General features: G+C 36.6%; 1 protein-coding gene across 7 annotated transcripts in view; it reads left to right on the forward strand.

Moving 5' to 3' along the window:
* RPS6KC1 (ribosomal protein S6 kinase C1) overlaps positions 1 to 14,580 on the forward strand; it is a 198,296-nt gene extending 183,716 nt beyond the window's left edge. For 4 of the 7 annotated variants that reach the window (XM_035010533.1, XM_035010536.1, XM_035010537.1 and 1 more), the window contains 3 exons: positions 2,124 to 2,206; positions 3,276 to 3,371; positions 12,410 to 13,380. In XM_035010533.1, coding sequence (XP_034866424.1) covers positions 2,124 to 2,206; positions 3,276 to 3,371; positions 12,410 to 12,520 — 290 coding nt within the window. In that variant the 3' untranslated portion in view covers positions 12,521 to 13,380. Of the gene's footprint in view, positions 1 to 2,123; positions 2,207 to 3,275; positions 3,372 to 12,409; positions 13,381 to 14,051 lie in introns of those variants that run through there. The other 3 variants (XM_035010534.1, XM_035010535.1, XM_035010538.1) reach the window with 1 other exon arrangement.
* Positions 14,581 to 18,607: the final 4,027 nt, after the last annotated feature.

The raw sequence follows: 18,607 nt of genomic DNA on the forward strand, positions 1-18,607 counted from the left end.
CAGCATAGCTTCATCTTCCTGCTCCAGCACACCCGAATGTTTTCCTGTCTTCTTGCTATCTGTTTAAAAAAATGCGCCCCCTAGCTATTCATGTAGGTTCATAAGTATAAGGATGAAAATAAACATCTCATCCCCTCAGAGGCAAATCACTAAAATATTTTGTCATCTTTTCTCACCAGTCTTTTTTTTAAATAGATATTTCTAAAATTAGAATTCTCTTGTTTTATACCGTTTTTTTAATTTAATATACCCATTTACTTATATACTTAAACTTTATATGAGTACATCATTTAAAATGCTTACGTAGTAATACTCCATCATATTGATGTGTGTGTGTACATAGACACACACACATACAAATATATATACAATGTATATATAATTAAATTTCTATCGTCAGGTCTCAGTTTTTTCTTTTTTTTTTTTTTTTTTAAGATTTTATTTATTTATTTATTTGACAGAGAGAGACACAGCGAGAGAGGGAACACAAGCAGGGGGAGTGGGAGAGGGAGAAGCAGGCTTCCCATGGATCAGGGAGCCCGATGCAGGGGGAGTGGGAGAGGGAGAAGCAGACCCCCCGCAGAGCAGGGAACCTGATGTGGGTCTCGATCCCAGGATTCCGGGATCATGACCTGAGCCGAAGGCAGACGCTTAACGACTGAGCCACCCAGGCGCCCCAGGTCTCAGTTTTTCAAATAAGCTGCTACTTTATAAACACACATGACTTCAGCAGGCTTAGGAGACTTTTGGTTATTCACACAGTAGTTTGAGTGGTTAAAAATCTATGTTTTCTGTTTACCACCTGGCTGAGAGCAGAGAGAATGGAGGTTGTGATTTGGCCTAGAGCACATCCTGGGAGGAAAGACTGGGTGGGGCTAGTGTGGAGGGATGTAGTTCTTCACGGGCTGCTTGAGTTCCAGAAGAGGGTAGGTACCGGGATATGGAAGATGGTACTGAGTAGGAGGAATTTCAGTATTTCCATAGGAATGGCTCTGTTTTCTTTTTCTGGTCCACATGACCTTTGCTCCAAGACTTAAAGCTCAGGCTGTTTTCTGAGTTTCGTGGTTCTTCTATGCAGTAGATTTACGAAGTATTGGTTAAAAGGTTGGGGACGTGAGAGCACCACTTCAGTTATTTCCAATTTCTGACCTAACTACTTAAAAATTTTTGAACATTATTTTTATGAATCGTGGGTTACCCTGCACCCAAATATTAAGTGTGTTGTGTCAGCCAAATGGAAGTGAAAGGGTAGACATTGACTGGCTTAGTGACTAATCAAATATCGTTAGGAAAGGACAAGAAGGCATCAAATAGATGTAAGAGCCTAAAAGCCTCAGAACTGGTAAAATCAGTGTTGCTAATTTGTGGAGAAACCTGGAAGATGACACCTGAAAACTCATATTGCATTTTGGGAACTCGTGCTGATGAAAGATAGGGCTAACACAGATAAAATTGTGATTTGTAGATATTCTAAACACCCTTATCTTAGCCAGTAGTTTCAGTTAGGGCTTAAAACAACATATCTGTTTGTACTTCTAAATATCAAAATGGGTAAATTTGCATTTCACATGCTCCTCCTTTGGTTGAAAACAATTGATTATATAGGAGAGGGATGGTATTATAAATCAGGTTTTAGTTCTGCTGCTGATTTACTATATGACATTGGACAAGGCATTTCACCTCTCTGGCTTCTAATCTGTAATTAAAAGGATAATTACTGGTTTAAGTAATTTTTGAAGTTCCTTCTGAACCTAGAGTCTTTATTTCTAAAACAAAAAATGACCCCTGAGGTAGCGTTGGCTATACTTTCTTGAATTTGAAAAATTAAGCAAAATGCTGATCTGGTAGATTCGTATAACTTTTAAGTGTAGCTTCTTGAAGGTGTCCCTCTATCAACTAAAGAACAAATGTCTCAGTTTAATATATGACTGCATCAAAAAAAAAAAAATGCAACCACAGTAGGTGACCAAAGGGGATAAGTAACTTTCAGGAATTTTGAAAGCCCAGTAGTATTTAGTATATGCTCTCTCAGCATTAAAAAGGTCACCTTGCTAATACATGTTAATTTTGAAAGTTGAATTGACCTTTGGAATTTTAATATCAACCTTTTTTGGTGTGTTTAGAGGTTGGAGCAATCACAGAAGAAACAGAAGCCTGTGATTGGTGGAGTTTGGGTGCTGTCCTCTTTGAACTTCTCACTGGCAAGGTAAGCAGTGACCTGGACGTTTAATAAGTTTACCCAGATGCTACCTTGATTTCAAATTGAGAACATTTAACCTTTGCCTTTAGTTGTTAGATCAGAAACTAAATAAGAAAACCTTTGATTTTTTTTTTTTTAAAAAGCAGAAAAATGCAAGTTTATCTAGATTCCAGATTTTTTTTTTAAGTATTATATTGGACAAATAATAAAATTCCGTTATGTCATAATGTTAGCACGTAGATATATGACAAAACATTCTTTTTCTTCATTTTCTATGATTCAGTTTTAACAGCATTAAATCTGTAATGTTCATGTAAGAGGATGTACTAGGATTCTCTGGATGTTTTAAACATCTTGTTGGAAAGCAGGAGGGAATTCTCATTTTAGAAAATTAATGTAGATATAAAAGGTAACATTACCTTTTTTCTCAAAACTGTAAATTTTTCCTATCTGTTCTAGCTTAAGGACAGAATTTATACTCTCTCTGATCAATAACTTAAGTAAGATGTTTGAGGTTAATAGACTTTAATAGAGTATTGTGCACATTGCCTCCTGGGAAGAAAACAGAGGAAATGAGCAGTCCTACTTTTGTAAGTAGTCATCTACCTTGAATATGTAGGTAATACTGAACTCTTAAGATTGTTGTGGATTATTATAGTTCACCTACATGTACAATTAAATCATAAAGTGCTACAAATATATAAAGTGTTATTATTAACCAATTCTAAACTGAGAAGGTTTTTCAGAACATTAAAAATTCAGAGATACCAAGTCCCTTTTTAGTTTTTGTGTGTAAGGTAAACTTTTCTGTTATGAGCCATTCCCTGTATAACTAAGGGAAGAGGGCTAGCAGCATAAAGCTTATCGTGTGATTTTGATGATTGCCTTCATTTCAGTTAGAAGTTCTGTAGGCTCGTGGCCCTTGGCCTGAACCGCTTAGGAGATACTGTGTTGATTACTACACCTCCAGTTAAGATGGTTGTTGAGCTTTCTATACTTGCTGTCCATAAATCCTGTGATAGAACAGAATATGATGTTATTTGGGATAAGAAGTGTACCTGATTGATTATTTCAGACTCTGGTTGAGTGCCATCCAGCAGGAATAAATACTCACACTACTTTGAACATGCCAGAATGTGTCTCTGAAGAGGCTCGCTCACTCATACAACAGGTAATTTAATTGACCTCTACTGGCCAAGTATATCAGCCATGCAAATTAGCAGAGTCCATAGTTATAAAACCTTAAAGATACTAGTTTGGGACAAGAAAGACTCGTTACTAATTACAGATTCAGAACTCATACTGTGTATGGTTAGGCTTCTGCTATTATTTAAGTATTAGTGAGGTCAGAGAGAACAGGTAAAGCTTATTGGTGTTTAAGTCTTTTTTTTTTTTTTTTCCAAAATCCAGGCTAATGTTTAGTCAATTTCACATGTTTGTGTAGGTATGAGATTTAAGTATCGTTTTTAGCTTGTCTGGAGCTGCTCTGTTTCTGCTATTACATTTTGTAACCATGTACGATGGCTGTTTTCTTTCTTTCTTTCTTTTTTTTGACTGGATATTTTCAATCTTTAATTCATATTTAGAAACTTAGGAATAGGCTACTCAGGTTGCTTTGGAGAAAAGTGGTGTTAGAAAATCTTGCCAAGTTAGATTACTCCTAGCTTCATCCATTGATGCAAGTTGAACATTGATGTCAGTTAGTGCATTTTCGGTGGCTTTAAAGAAAGAGACTATTGATAATTAAAGTTCAGTATCCCAGAGGTAGGCTTAGAACTCCAGTGAGCTTCTTAAATTGATTCCTCACATTTAAAATGCTCCTCTAATTTTGAATAGTGAGTTTTGGAGAGGGTTCTCAGCATTGGGGAATGATAGACTCAGAGCAATCAGCAAGAATTGTCAGGCCTAGGATCCTTATAGTTTTATGAGAAACATAAAGGGAAAAGGTGATTTGAAAAAGATCAATAACTAACATTTTTGTTTCATGAAACCCAAATTATTTATTTTTTTTAAGAAAGGGGGAGGGAGGAATATACTAAGAAGAGAATTACCTAGTATTCTCTTGAAGAGTGATTTGGGTTCCATTCAACAAATACATGCACAAATATATGCAAGACATAGTGCTGTAAGCTATGAGGGTAAGACTCACAAATAACTATATCACGGATGGATTGGATCAAAGCTGTCAGAAGCTTAAAAACTACTCTGGCAAGTCAAGATAAGGAGGGGCTATAGTTGATGCAGTGATAGTATTAGGAAAGGTTTTGTGTAGTGGATGTTATTTTTGTGCAGCTCTAGAATTTTGGTGTGACAAGGTAGGATGTGGCAGAAATAGCTAGGTGGAATGAACAGCTTGAAAGAGGTAAGGAGTCCAAAAGACCCAAATTAGGAAATCAAAAGTTTGGTTTATCTGGAGTGGAGGAGTGAATATAGGAATGAGTAATAGTAGTAGATGGGTGTGGAAAGGTAAGTTGGAATTCTCTTATGAGGTTCTGTTATCATGATCACCAGGGAAGAGTGATCATACTTAATTCAGTTAAAAAAAAAAAAGGATATTTGGAGTTTTTGTGTAGAAGAATGAAAGGATCAGAGCTTTAGGAAGATTAAAATTTCCCAGAGAATGTAAAACGTAAAGAAACATAACCAGGTTGGAAATAATGAGATGAGAATACCCTTGAGCACTTTGCAAAAGGATTAAGAGGTAATGCAAAGATATAGAACACGTTTCATTCTAATGGGAAAAAAAGGACAGCTACTCATTTGATTTCATCTTACTTGTTGTGGCACAACAAGATAAATTCCAAGTATTTTTTTGGTAAATAATTTGAGGAAGGCTAGCAAATGCTTTTTGTTTGTTTGTTTCCCTCCTTAAAGTCCTTATTATGTAAAACTGAGAATAGAATTACCTACACAATTTATAAAGGCCCGCTGCTCCTATCTTTATTAGAAATTATGTTATGAAGGAATCTTGGCTTAAAGTTTGTCAAATTCTCCGATACAGATACTTATATATTATATAGTAAATCAGCTTTCTGTCATTGGCCTGCCTAAGGAAACTACCACTCATGTTGAGGAAACATCATCAGGAAAGGGAAAAGGGGTCTCTTGGCATGATTAGCAATTTGTCATTTTGACTTTCCTCTTCCACTACCTCACAGGTCATAGGGGTCTTTTTTTTAAAAATCACAAAATGATTTATATGGAAATAATTATTCTGCTTTGGGGAGATTTCCCCCTCTTCTGTCTTTCAGCTCCTTGCTTTCTTCCTAGATTTCATAATCCCCTGTACCCATGGTTCAGTCATCTCAGTCATGTGAATGGTGCTAAAGTAGACATAGTTACATTTTAAATGCAATTAAAAGAAAGATGCTTACATTTTACAAATCCTCAGAGCATGTATATTTGTACTTCACAAATTGTGACACAATTGTTTTGTTAGTTGAAAAATACTATATGAGAAAAAGACCTTCAAAACAAATCTTTATGTCTTCATTGCTCCCAGCTTTATTGCCTGAATATTCTTCAGGAGAAGGGACGTTGGCAGTGACTAATTTGGTTTTGTCACTGGCTGCTGACACATTTGCTTAAGCAATAGAATCCTTGTGTGGTCTCTCTTGAGGCCTGGTATAGTATTTAAAATGGCAGGGTAAACACGATAGTCATGGGTAAGACAATTATACTTTTGTCTGTAGATTTATAATTACAGATTTGTAGCAAAGTCCATGAACTAATTAAATTGACTTTAGTAAAAGTCAAAATAGGAACCTTTATTGGAATTTCATAATGAGGTCATGTTTTGGAAAGAATAGGGGTGGAAAAGCCAATTGTAACCAAGAAGAAAGAATTTTCTTTCTGTTCATATGTTTACTGAAATATTTAAAAATATGCTGTAGTTATATTTAATTCTTACCAGTGTTTGATATTTTAAATTTATATTAAATTGTTTGATGCCTTCCACATTTCAATCGGTTAGACATAAGTTGTCAGATTTCGAAAATGGATTTGATACATTTAGGATACTCTTACAATGTTTGTTTTATAATAGCAGCTTTTCACTTAACACCTTTTAGCAGTATCTAATATTAAAATTCTTTGAGCAGTTAACTTTAATAAACAATAGTCATTTTGAATGCTAGATACAATAATTTCAAGTGAAAAGATTGAGTACAGTCTTTTGAAGTATATGCTTCACACCTCTTGTGTATTTGGTAATATTAAAGTGAAGTGGTAGATTCTTGGCATTTGCAAAAGATTACATACTCATGAGGCAGTATAGTGTTATGTTTAAGAGCATGGATTCTGGAACCACAGTGCCTAAATTCACATCTTATCTTTGCTACTTTCTACTTGTATGATCTTAAATAAGTTACTTAATTTCTCTGAGTCTCTGTTTTCTCATCTATAGAGCGAATAGAATAGTAGCTACTCATAGAGTTGTTGTGAATTAAATTAATTAAACTATGCTATGCACTTAGAATAATGCCTGGCACACAGTGAGTGTCACATAAATGTTTTATATCATTATTATTGATAGAGTAATACTGAAGGTTCATAATACATAGTAATTTGTATTTGATGAAGCATGTGTTGAATTATAGGGTTGCTATTGTAAGGGTGAGGCAACTGCTGGTGATATAGGTGAAAAGGTCGAAAAAAGTAGTGGACTGGCACATAATACGAAGTCAATTGATATTTTTCATACAAATAATTGAATTAATGAATCATAAATGAAAAAATAGAAATAAAGGTAAAAAGAGAAGAAACAAGTTTTGGTTGAATACATAGAAACATTAATGTAAAGAAATAATTTAAATATTTACTATAAGAATATTCTCAAATTCGAATGGCTGTTGTATAGTCATATAAGGAAGTTGGCAAATTCTCTCTTGAGAAAGGAAGTTATAACATTGGACAGAACTGGCAAAAACAACCATCTCAGTGCTTTGGAAATTGATCAAAGGGATACAACAATCTGAAAAGTGTTTATACTTGAAAAACAGCCAAACTTTGGGAAAGAAGAGTGGGACTCTGTGGCAGTTTTGCCTGGGCTGCTCCCATTCTCTTTTCTCTGCTTGGTCAGGTGTGAAGTTTCTTCCAGATTGAAGCAGGCCACGAGGACCAACCCTGAGGTTGCATGCCTGTGTATAGGAAAGTAAAAACCAGGGGGGATTTGTAAGTGGCCTAAATTTTTAGTGTGTTCTCCTATGCATTGGCAGAGGACAGAAGCTTTAGGGGCTGAGGTTTAATGTAACCTCTTTTCAGTCACAGATTGACCACTATGCTATGCACACACAGGGTGATCCCTAGGAAGTGAAGCTCAAAAATAAAAACAAGGAAAAAAGAGTGAGCAGAGATAGCAACAGTTGCTTGTTACAAAGTGATGGGAGGAGCAGATTTACAGATCTAGCTGAAATAAGTTACCAAACAAAGAACAAACCAGCCAACAGCAATGATAATAGTCTTCTTGGGGAAAAAAGTTGGACTCTAGAGTTGGTAAAATGTCATCCAAAATATCCCATTTTCAGCAAATATTATATGATATGCACAGAAACAAAAAAATGTGACTCATATGCAGGGAAAAAAGCAGTCAGTAGAAATTGACTCTGAATGTCCCCAGGTTGAATTAAACAGACTTCAAAGTGGTTATTATAAATATGTTCAAAGAACTAAAAGGAAACCATGTTTAAAGAATTAAAGGAAAGTATGACAACAGTGAATCAGCAAATAGAAATTCTCATTGAGATATAAATTATATTTAAAAAAAAAAACCAAATAGAAATTCTCAAGTTGAAAAAGACAATAATAACAATAATTATTGTTTCAGTAATTGAAATTCACTAGGGGGAAAGTTGATTAGAGCATCTCAACAGCAAATTTGAGATAGATGAGGGAAGAATCAATAAACTTGAAGATAGAATGACAGAAATGAACAAATCTGGGGGTGGGGGGAAAGACCAGAAAAAAGAAAAATGAACAGGGCTACACAAACCTGTAAGATAATATCAAATGTACCAACGAGTCCCAGAAAAGGAAAGAGAGAAAGGGGGAGCAAAAGTATTTGAAAAAGTAATGGCTAAAAAAACACCCTAAATGTGATGAAGAACATTGATAGGCATCCAAGAAGCTCACTGGACTTTAATTAGGAAAATACACCTAGTCATATTGTTGAAAAACAAAAACAAAGAGGAAAATCTTGAAAGCAGCAAAAGAAAAATCACTCACTTTATACAAGGAGACCTTAATGTCTGACTTCTCATCAAAAATGTTGGAAGACAGTACACACTTAGCTATAAAATAAGTAAGTCACGGAGATGAAAAGTACCCATAGGGAATGTAGTCAGTAATATTGTAACAACACTGTGTGGTGACAAATGGTGATTATACATACTGTGGTAAGCACTGAGTATAGCACAAATTGTTGCATCAATACTTCTACACCTGAAACTAATATAACATTGTATGTCATTTATACTTCAATAATATTGATAAATAATAGTAATACCAAGAGAAGACAGAAGACAGTGAAATAACATATTCAAAGTGCTGAAAGGAAGTTAACTATCAACCAAGAATTCTATATCCAGCAAAATCATCCTTCAAAAATGAAGATGAAATAAATTCCTGAGTAAAGACTGAGAGGATTCATTGCTAGACTTGCCTTACAAGAAATAATACAGGAAGTCTTTCAGGCTGAAAGGAAATGACGATACCACATAGTAACTTGAATCTGTAGGAGGAAATGAAGAGCACTGGAATGGTAAAATATGAGTCCATGAAAAAGACAACGAAAAAGACTATTTTTTTCTCATTTTTCTTCTCAACTTCTTTTAGAAGACGTAAGATTGTTTGAAACTAATTATAACATGCTGTTGAGTTTATAACATACAAATGTAATATATTACATATATGACAGTAATAGACAAAAGGCAGAAGGAATGGAGCTATAGTTAGAGCAGAGTTTCTACATTTCACTGGAATTAAGTTAGTCTTAATCTGAAGTGAATCTGAAGATTGTGATAAATTTTATTTTTTTTTAGAGAAGGGAGGGAGAGGGAGAGAGAGAGAATCCCAACAGGCTCCATGCCCAGTGTGCAGAGCCTGACGTGGGGCTTGATCCTATAACCCCAAGATCATGACCTGAGTCGAAATCAAGAGTCAGAAGCTCAACCGACATAACCATAAGAGAGCTGAAGTGGCTATATTAAATTCCTGACAAAACAGATGTGAAGACAGGAGACTTACTAGAAACTAAGATATTTCATAGTGATAAAGGGTCAGTACATAGAAAGATACAACAATAAATGGATATGCTCTAATAACAGCCTCTATACGTATGAAGCAAAATCTGACTGAATTGAAGGGAAAATAGATAATCCAATAATAATAAATGGAGGCTTCAATACCTCATTCTTGATAAATGATAGAAAATCAGCAAGGATACTGAGAAGACTTCAACAACATTATTCACCATTTCTGACATATATGGAACAATGATTGCAGAATACATTCTTATCACATGTACATGGAACATTCTCCGAGATAGATCATATGCTATACCACAAAACAAGCTTCAATATTAAAGGGGGATTAAAATCATACAACATACTCTGATCATAACAATTTAATTAGAAATCAGAAAGAGATCTGGTGAGTCCACAAATATTTGGAAATTAAAAAGCACACTTCTACATAGCCTATGAATCAAAGAAGAGGTCTCAAAGTATTTTTAATGGAATGAAAGCACAATATATCAAAATTTATCAGCTGCAGCTAAATCAGTTATTGAGGAAATTTATGGCTTATAAACACCTATATCAGAAAAGAAGAAAGGTCTCAAATGAAAATCTCACCTTGCGGGGCGCCTGGGTGGCTCAGTCGTTAAGCGTCTGCCTTCGGCTCAGGTCATGGTCCCAGGGTCCTGGGATCGAGCCCCGCATCGGGCTCCCTGCTCTGTGGGAGGCTTCTCCCTCTCCCACTCCCTCTGCTTGTGTTCCCTCTCTCCCTGTCTCTCTCTGTCAAATAAATAAATAAAATCTTAAAAAAAAAAAAAAAAAAAAAAGAAAGAAAATCTCACCTTGCACCTTGGGAAACTAGAAAATTCCTAAAAAATTTTGTGTTATTAGAGCAAAGATAGGCATATAGATCAATGGGTTGGAATTGAGTCTCCAGAAATAAACCCTTATATTTATGGTCAGTTGATTTTCAATAAAGGTGCCGAGAGAATTTGATGGTGAAAAAATAGTTTTTTCAACAAATGGTGCTGGGAAAATCAAATAAGTCACATGCTAAAACCAAAATTAACTAAGACTCTTCATACCATATTCAAAAATTAACTCAAAATAGCTCTTAGACTTACATAGATGGGAGCTAAAACTAAAAATTGTAGAAACCATAGGAGAAAATCTTCTTGACAGGTTAGGCAAAGAGTTATTAGATATGACACCAGAAACATCCATAAAAGAAAACAGTTGATAATGTGGGCTTCATTGAAATTAAAAACTTTTATACTTCAAAAGATATCAGTAAGAAAATGAAAAGACAAGCCACAGAGTGGGAGAAAATATTTCAAATCATGTAACTAATAGGGACTCGTATTCAGAATGTATAGAGAACTCTTATAGGGGCACCTGGCTGGCTACGTTGGTAGAGCGTACAATTCTTGATCTCGGGGTTATAAATTCGAGCCCCACATTGGGTGTAGGGATTACCTAAAATCAAGTCTTAAAAAAAAAATTCTTATAACTAAATAAATAGACAATTCAGTATAAAAATGGGCAAAGATCCACCAAGGAAGCCCTATGAATGACTTAGAAGGCCATGAAAAGATGCTCACCACCATTACTCACTAGGGAATACAAATTAAAATCATAATAAGATGCCACTAATACCCACTAAAAGGGCTGTAATCAAAAGATAGTATCAGGTATTGGTGAGGATGTAGAAAAACTGGAACTCTCATACATTGCTGGTGGGAATGTAAAATGGTGCAGCTACTTTAGAAAGGTTTGGCAGTTTCTTAAAAAGCTAAACATAAATTTGCCACATGACCCAGCAGTTCACTCCTAGAAACATCCTTGAGAGAAATGAAGACATATGTTTACACAAAGACATATGTGAATGTTAATAGCAATATTACTCATTATGGCCTCAACCTGGAAAGACTACAGGCCTATTAACTGGTGAGTAGATTAACAAAATGTGTTCTATCCAAAAATTGGAATGCTATTCAGAAATAAAAGGTAACAGGCTGTTGATACCTGCTACAACATAGATGAATCTGAAAAACATTATGCTAAGTAAAAGAAGGCAACTACAAAAGGCAACATATTTTATGAGTCCATTTACATGAAATATCTAGGAAGGTCACATTTATAGAGACTAAAAGCAGATCACTGTTTGCCTAGGGCTGGGGATGCCTAGGGCTGGGGAACAGCATGAGGAAACTTTTTAGGGTGATCATAGTGTTCTGAAACTGGATTGTGTGATGGTTCCACAACTTTTTACATTTATTAAGAATCACTGAATTGGGGGCGCCTGGGTGTCTCAGTTGTTAAGCGTCTGCCTTTGGCTCAGGTCACGATCCCAGGGTCCTGCGATTGAGTGTCATATTGGGCTCCCTGCTCCGCAGGAAGCCTGCTTCTCCCTCTCCCACTCCCCCTGCTTGTGTTCCCTCTCTCACTGTGTCTCTTGCTGTCAAATAAATAAAATCTTAAAAGAAAAAAAGAATCACTGAATTGTACACTTACACCAGATGAATTTTATGCTATATAAATTATCCCTTAGTAAAGCTGTTAAAACAAAACATGAGGATGCACGAAAGTCTCAAGACACATTATTTCAGCATGCCCATGAAAGAAGTAACTGGACGTCTCAGATTTTGGCACAATATCTGATTAATGTCACAGTGTGCTTTGGAATAGGAAATTGATAGGTGTAACTGCCCTATTATGAGTTTGAGAGAACCAAAGTGAGTTACTCAAGGTCATGTTTAAAATCAGTTGAAAAGCCATAAACTCAGATATCCCCCACCACCCCACAGCTACAGTGGTGTTAGACATAGCTCCCTTTCAAGGAAATCTCGTCGGTTGACTATTAATCAAGTCCATTGTCACTAGGGTTGAATCAAGCAGTTCTTTCCTTTCCTATATTTTTGTTTTCCTTTGATTCACCACTTGGATTCCTATTACTCACTAAATCCTTCCTTTGTAGCTCTTGCAGTTCAACCCTGTGGAGCGTCTTGGTGCTGGAGTTGCTGGTGTTGAAGATATCAAATCTCATCCATTTTTTACCCCTGTGGATTGGGCAGAACTGATGAGATGAGCATAAGGCAGGGTTATCTGCACACATTCCGACCTTCTCTGTGACAGGCATCTCCAGCACAGAGGCAGCCCTGCCTCACACTCACCGATGGAGCACCGAAACATTGGGATAAAGACCTTTAGAGGAAATGGAAGAAAAAGGCTGGAAGAGAACAGTTTCTTTACCATTACTCTCTGGACAAGATATTGGCTACATTTGCAAGGGGCATTTAATGTGCAAACCTTTAAACAAGGTGTGATCTTTATTTTATCTGCATTTAGTGTTGCAGATGAGTTGTAAATCCAACTGAAAGAGGAATGCCCTTCAAGAACTTCCTCTGAAAGCTCCAAGTGTACATTTAAGTGTTACTTGAAAGGAGGACCTTTACATGGCAGCTAATAGTGCTTTCTGCTAAGCAAGATTGGTTTATATGATCATAATTAATATTTGCTGAATAATACACTAAAAGTGCTTCATGAGTAGTGTCATCTATGGAGCTTAAAAATTGAGGAAGAAGAATATATACATCATGTCTGATAGAAAACATCTACCACGATGCTATATAATTAATGTATGCTGAATGTGGTTCCATATTATTTCATACTTTCAGAAGTCCACTGAGAAGAAAACGCTCACGTTGCCAACTTCGTATACTTTGTTGGTTGGTACTGCTTAGGAAGGGTTCATAGAAACACCGTCTCTCTTCAACTTTATCTTTCTGCTCCCTATACCTGTTGCTTGTTCTCTCATATTCTGTTCCCTCTTCCTCCACTCGTACATATGCAACAAAAAGGGAAGGGAGTATTTATTTCCCCAAATTGTATCAACTTAATAAGGACTAAGAAATCATGATTATAAAATAAATATGATAAAAATGGAAATCTCTCCTTCATTTAATTGCTTAAGTTTTTTGTTTTGTTTTATTTTAGAAAGGCCTCTCTTTCTTTCATCTTGGAATTTTAGCAATTTCTGCTGCTTCTTATGCTTAACTTCATTTTAGGGTTTTGGTTTAGTGTAGTAAGAACCAAAGGATCTCATCTAAATGGAATTGAATGGCAATCCTATTTTATTACTTAGTGACAGGATTTCCAGATCTGACCTAATTTACTTGACATGATACAGAAAGAATATGAGTATTCATACCTCTCCAGACATTTGTTACTTGTTATTTCTGTGTGTTGCTAAGATAGCTCCTGCATTTGTGCCTTGTTTATAATAATTTACAAATGTTTCTAAAGCATTAATGTCTGTTTTTAAAACTTTATCCAACGAAGAAAGAATAAGTCACTTTTTCGGAGTTAGGAGCCATCAGAAATAATGAAGGTTTTCCATATATTTTAATCCTTTGAGTTTTGAGATCTATATGGGAGCCCATTCCTTCTCCACGAGCATCTCTACAGCTTCCATCTGCCGTCAGCTAGGTCCTGCCATCAAAGTAAATGGAAGCAGAAAATGCTTTAGTGAAACAAAGGAAATGTGCAAGCATTTTTTTCTTTTTCTATTTTCCTACTTCCCCCTTTTCCTTCTGGTTCCCTTATAACCTGAACCTCAGATGAAGGACTGCAACAACACCAGGATGGGGAGCAGGTCACCAGGATCAAAGCACAATCAAGATGACATCACTCCCTGGAACTGGGTTTCAATTCACCAGCCCTCCCTGGCCTCATAACAGGAACTCGTGCAGGTGAGACTAAAGAATGACTTCCTGTGTAGGACCAGTAGGAAATCTGCAAGTACTTAGAGCTACCCGTGGCAGAGCTTCCTTCCAGAAGTGCCCTATGACATGAAAGTAGGCCTTCCCAGCTAAGGTGAAGCTCCCAGCCCTGCCACGTGATTTTGGTTCCTTGGATTCAGGACAGTCCTGTCGACAGATGGCTGCTGTGTCAGTGTGTTGACCGGTCTGTTGCTTTAGTTCCCTCTTTCTCTCTGTATGTCTGGTTGGAACTTAATGTAAATACGTCATCCGTAATCATGGTGGACATGAATTATTATAGTAAGGAACACATAGGATATGGCTTTGGGGTGACAGACCCAAGTCTGTTTTTATTTGATGATGTATATTAAAATATTAGTATTTCTAATGCTCTGGATGATCCTGCTTTTTTGTTGTTGTTTTTAACTTTTATTTTTTTGAGCATATGGCCTGTAGGTCCAAACATAACTTGCCACTCTGTATTTTTCATGTGATTTTCTTATTGAAGTAAAACATACCTAACATAAAATTGACCATATAACCACTTTTCAGTATACAGTTTATTGGCATTAAGTACATTCCCATTTTTATCCAACCATTACCTTTCCATTATCCCAAACTGAAAACTCTGCACCCATTAAACAATAACTTCCCATATTCCCCTTCTTCCCAGCCTCTAGTAACCACTGTTCTACTTTCTGTCTCTATGAATTTGACTCTTCTAGGTCTCTCATATAAGTGGAATCCTATAGTATTTGTCCTTTTGTGTCTGGCTTATTTAACTTAATGTAATGTTTTCAAGGTTCATCCATACTGTAGCATATATCAGAATTTAATTCCTTTTTATTTATTTATTTATTTTATTATTATTATTTTTAAGATTTTGTTTATTTATTTGAGAGAGAGAATGAGATAGAGAGAGAGAGCATGAGAAGGGGGAGGGTCAGAAGGAGAAGCAGACTCCCTGCTGAGCAGGGAGCCCGATGCGGGACTCGATCCCGGGACTCCAGGATCGTGACCTGAGCCGAAGGCAGTGGCTTAACCAACTGAGCCACCCAGGCACCCCTGAATTTAATTCCTTTTTAAAGACTGAATAATATTCCACTGTATGTAGAGACCACATTTTGTTTAGCCATTCATCTGTCATTGGACATTTGGGTGTTTCCTACCTTTTGGTTGTTATGAACATGGATGTATAAACATCTGTTCAAGTCCCTACTCTGATTTGATTTTATATTTTTATATGAAATTACCAGTGTCACTGACTGTTATTTTATGGTGCTCTTTGTAAGAGAGCTTTTCCACCAGGTGGTCAGTAACATGGTAGTATAATGTCACCTATCGTAAGAAAGGATATGAAAGTCAATCATTTCTGTTTCATAGAAACAGAGATGAGTTCTCTACGAGTAAAAAAGAATGCCATTATTTTTTCTTTCTTTCTTTCTTTCTTTTTCTTTCTTTCTTTCTTTCTTTCTTTCTTTCTTTCTTTCTTTCTTTCTTTCTTTTTTTCTTTCTTTCTTTCTTTTCTTTCTTTCTTCTTTCTTTCAGATTTTATTTAATTATTTGACAGAGAGAGAACACAAGCAGGGGGAGTGGCAGGCAGAGGGAGAAGCAGGCTCCCGGCTGAGCAGGGATCCCAATGTGGGACTTGATCCCAGGACCCCGGGATCATGACCCGAGCTGAAGGCTGTCGCTTAAACAACTGAGCCACCCAGGTGCCCAAGAAGGCCATTATTTTTGCAATTTAACCATTACATGGGTTAAGACTTTTTGAGACACAGAACTTTTCAACTTACTTGTTATAATAACTGAACTCTTGAAAACATATTTAAACCTGCCTTTTAAACATTTTAAAACAGCTACAAATTCTGTTGTATTTTGACCCTCAAGTTTTTTCTATCCTGTCTTATTTCAGTCATTGTGAGCCATGATCGAGTTTTGCTTTCATATAATGCATGTACTGAAGAGTATAAAATTTATAAACAATACTTACGCTAAGCCAAAAACACTGTGTTAGGACCCCATTCCTAATACGGCTTTGTTGAATTCAGTTGCCCATATTTATGAGTCCAAGCAGAAAGAAATCTGACTGTAGTACTGAAAGGCTCTTCACTTTAGCCAAGTGACCCCTTATAGGATCTTTATTGGACTCACATAGGGCATGCTTCATAAGCTGGATCATTTTTCTTCTTAAGAGTAGTTGATGTAACCTCTGGTACAGCTAAAGCTCTGGAAAATGCAGCCTAATGTTTCAAGCTCTTTCTTTGAGGATTGTGGAAAAGAATAGCAAGTCTTTTGAGTGGTGTCCTGGTCCTAGCTCTGTGAGTAAACTAGCATTTTTCCTTAATCAAATCACAATATTCTAGACCTATTCCCTTACCTATTGAATGAAGTAGTAGGTGAGTTCTAAGCTCCACAGCATATGATGGACTTTCTATTTTTCAGAGTGAACTGAAATTTGATAAACTAACATGGTAGAAAGACAAGGTTAGTGAAAATCTTAAATTGGTACTTAACTGTTTTCTTATAATTTTTTTTTTTTTCTAGTAATACCAGCTACTTGGGTTGCTGCCATGTACTGGCTCAGCACATAGCCCTTAGTGGTTATGTGGCTATAAAAATTATAAATAGAATGAAATATTAAAAGGTTATTTCTCAGTCAGCTCTACACTGGAAAAGGAGAGTTGAAGGTCCAGAGAGAAGCACAGAGAGGTGAAAGGAGGTTAGACACACCTACATTTGCTCACTTCTTAGACCTTTCTCAACCACTGTGGTGGTATTTCTACCCCTCTTGCCCTCATCTATCATATGTTATGTGTTTATTTGACTCAGTTCTTTGGCAGGCGTAATCAGAGCACAAAATTGATACTTTCTGTGCCTATTTAATGCAGACATTAACCTCTACCAGTCTAGGTAATTTGGACTTCTGAGTATTTGATGTCTCCTCAGCTCATTTTAAGGATTTCATATTAAGTCCTTATGCTGAAGGGTTCCTAAATGGCAAAAGCTGTGAAGTCAGCTCTTTCTAAATAAAGTTGTAAACATAATAGCAGTGGGGAAATGGGAAGCAAAGTACTACAGGTTTTTGTGACTGGCCATCACTTACTTTCTCAAGGACAGTAACTAGGAAGCTGGAGAACAAGCTTCCTCTTTGGCAAGATTTACGGCAGTGGTGACACAGAGTCAGATGGTGTGGCTTGGCACTTTTTGTCCCAATCACATGACTTCTTCCCTGGATCCAGGTATCTCACCTCAGAAAGAGAGGCGGAGAAAATTGGTGGTGGTGTAAGAGAGAGAGTAACTTGAAGGGGGTGGTCTACGGAAGTGAAGCAGGGCACTTGTCAGGCGTGCTGGCCCAGTTGTCCGGAGCAATAGAGAGCCGGCTTTGTTGAGCTAGATTTAAAGGGCAATTCTTTGTTGTTCTCCCAGGAAGAGGTAGGCAGAAACTGAAACTCCTCCTATTCCAGGAAGAGAGATCCAAACTGCCTTTTTGGAAAAGGATTAAATGACAAGCTTATCAGAGTCTCTTCTATCTCCATCTCCTTGCTGAAGCTGCTATGGCTGGTAGTAAAGGAAGAGACCCTGAGTGTCTGCAAAGAGCTACTGTGATTTCTTTTGGGCAGGAATACCTCCTACTGAATGTTGTGAGAAAGAGTGACAAACAAACCAGCTTTTGGTCACATTTAAGAGTTGTGCTATCCTGTTTTGTAAACCCCAAAGAAATTTCATCAAAAAGGTAACCACAAGGCAGGAGTTTGACCAACCCCACCGGAAAAGACAAACGTCAAGAGATTCGAGTCTATTTCAGTGATAATGATTGCAGTGTGAGGTTGCCTTTTTCATGTGGGAGATATACATGAAATTGACTCGAGAGTGACAGAAAACAAGAAGAAAAGTTGTGGTGTTGGCAAAACAAAAGAAAACTCATATAACTATTCAGTCTCTTGGGATTGTCCTGGAGAGAAAATGGGTTAAATATTTGAAGAATCTGTCTTCAGTAAAAAAGATTCTGAATAAGAAAATTTTAAAACTGAGTTTCCCCCCTCACCATGCCCTCCTACCGTTTGCTCATTTCTTCCTTTTTCTCTCTTCATCTCCTCTTCATCTACCCTTCTTCCCTGTTCTGGACTTCTCTGGTCACTGAACAAAAGACATGGTGCCTATCTTCAAGGACCTTGTAAAACCCAGGGAAAAGAAAGCATAAATAATAAGTAGGGCAGATTGTTGTAAGTGTTCTAGGGAACAAATAGAGTATGGTGAACACACAGAGGAGAGATCTGAGGAACTGCAGGGAAGCTTCTTGTATTGGAACAGTAGCCTGAAGTTTGAATAGTATTTTTAAATGTGAAGATTTAAAAAAAAAAAAAGATTTTGTTTGGGGAGAAGGAAGAATTCCAGGGGAGCAAAAAACGAAA

This window comes from Mirounga leonina, unplaced genomic scaffold, assembly GCF_011800145.1.
Source record: "Mirounga leonina isolate KUSES-001 unplaced genomic scaffold, KU_Mleo_1.0 Mir_154, whole genome shotgun sequence".
Taxonomy (NCBI): domain Eukaryota; kingdom Metazoa; phylum Chordata; class Mammalia; order Carnivora; family Phocidae; genus Mirounga; species Mirounga leonina.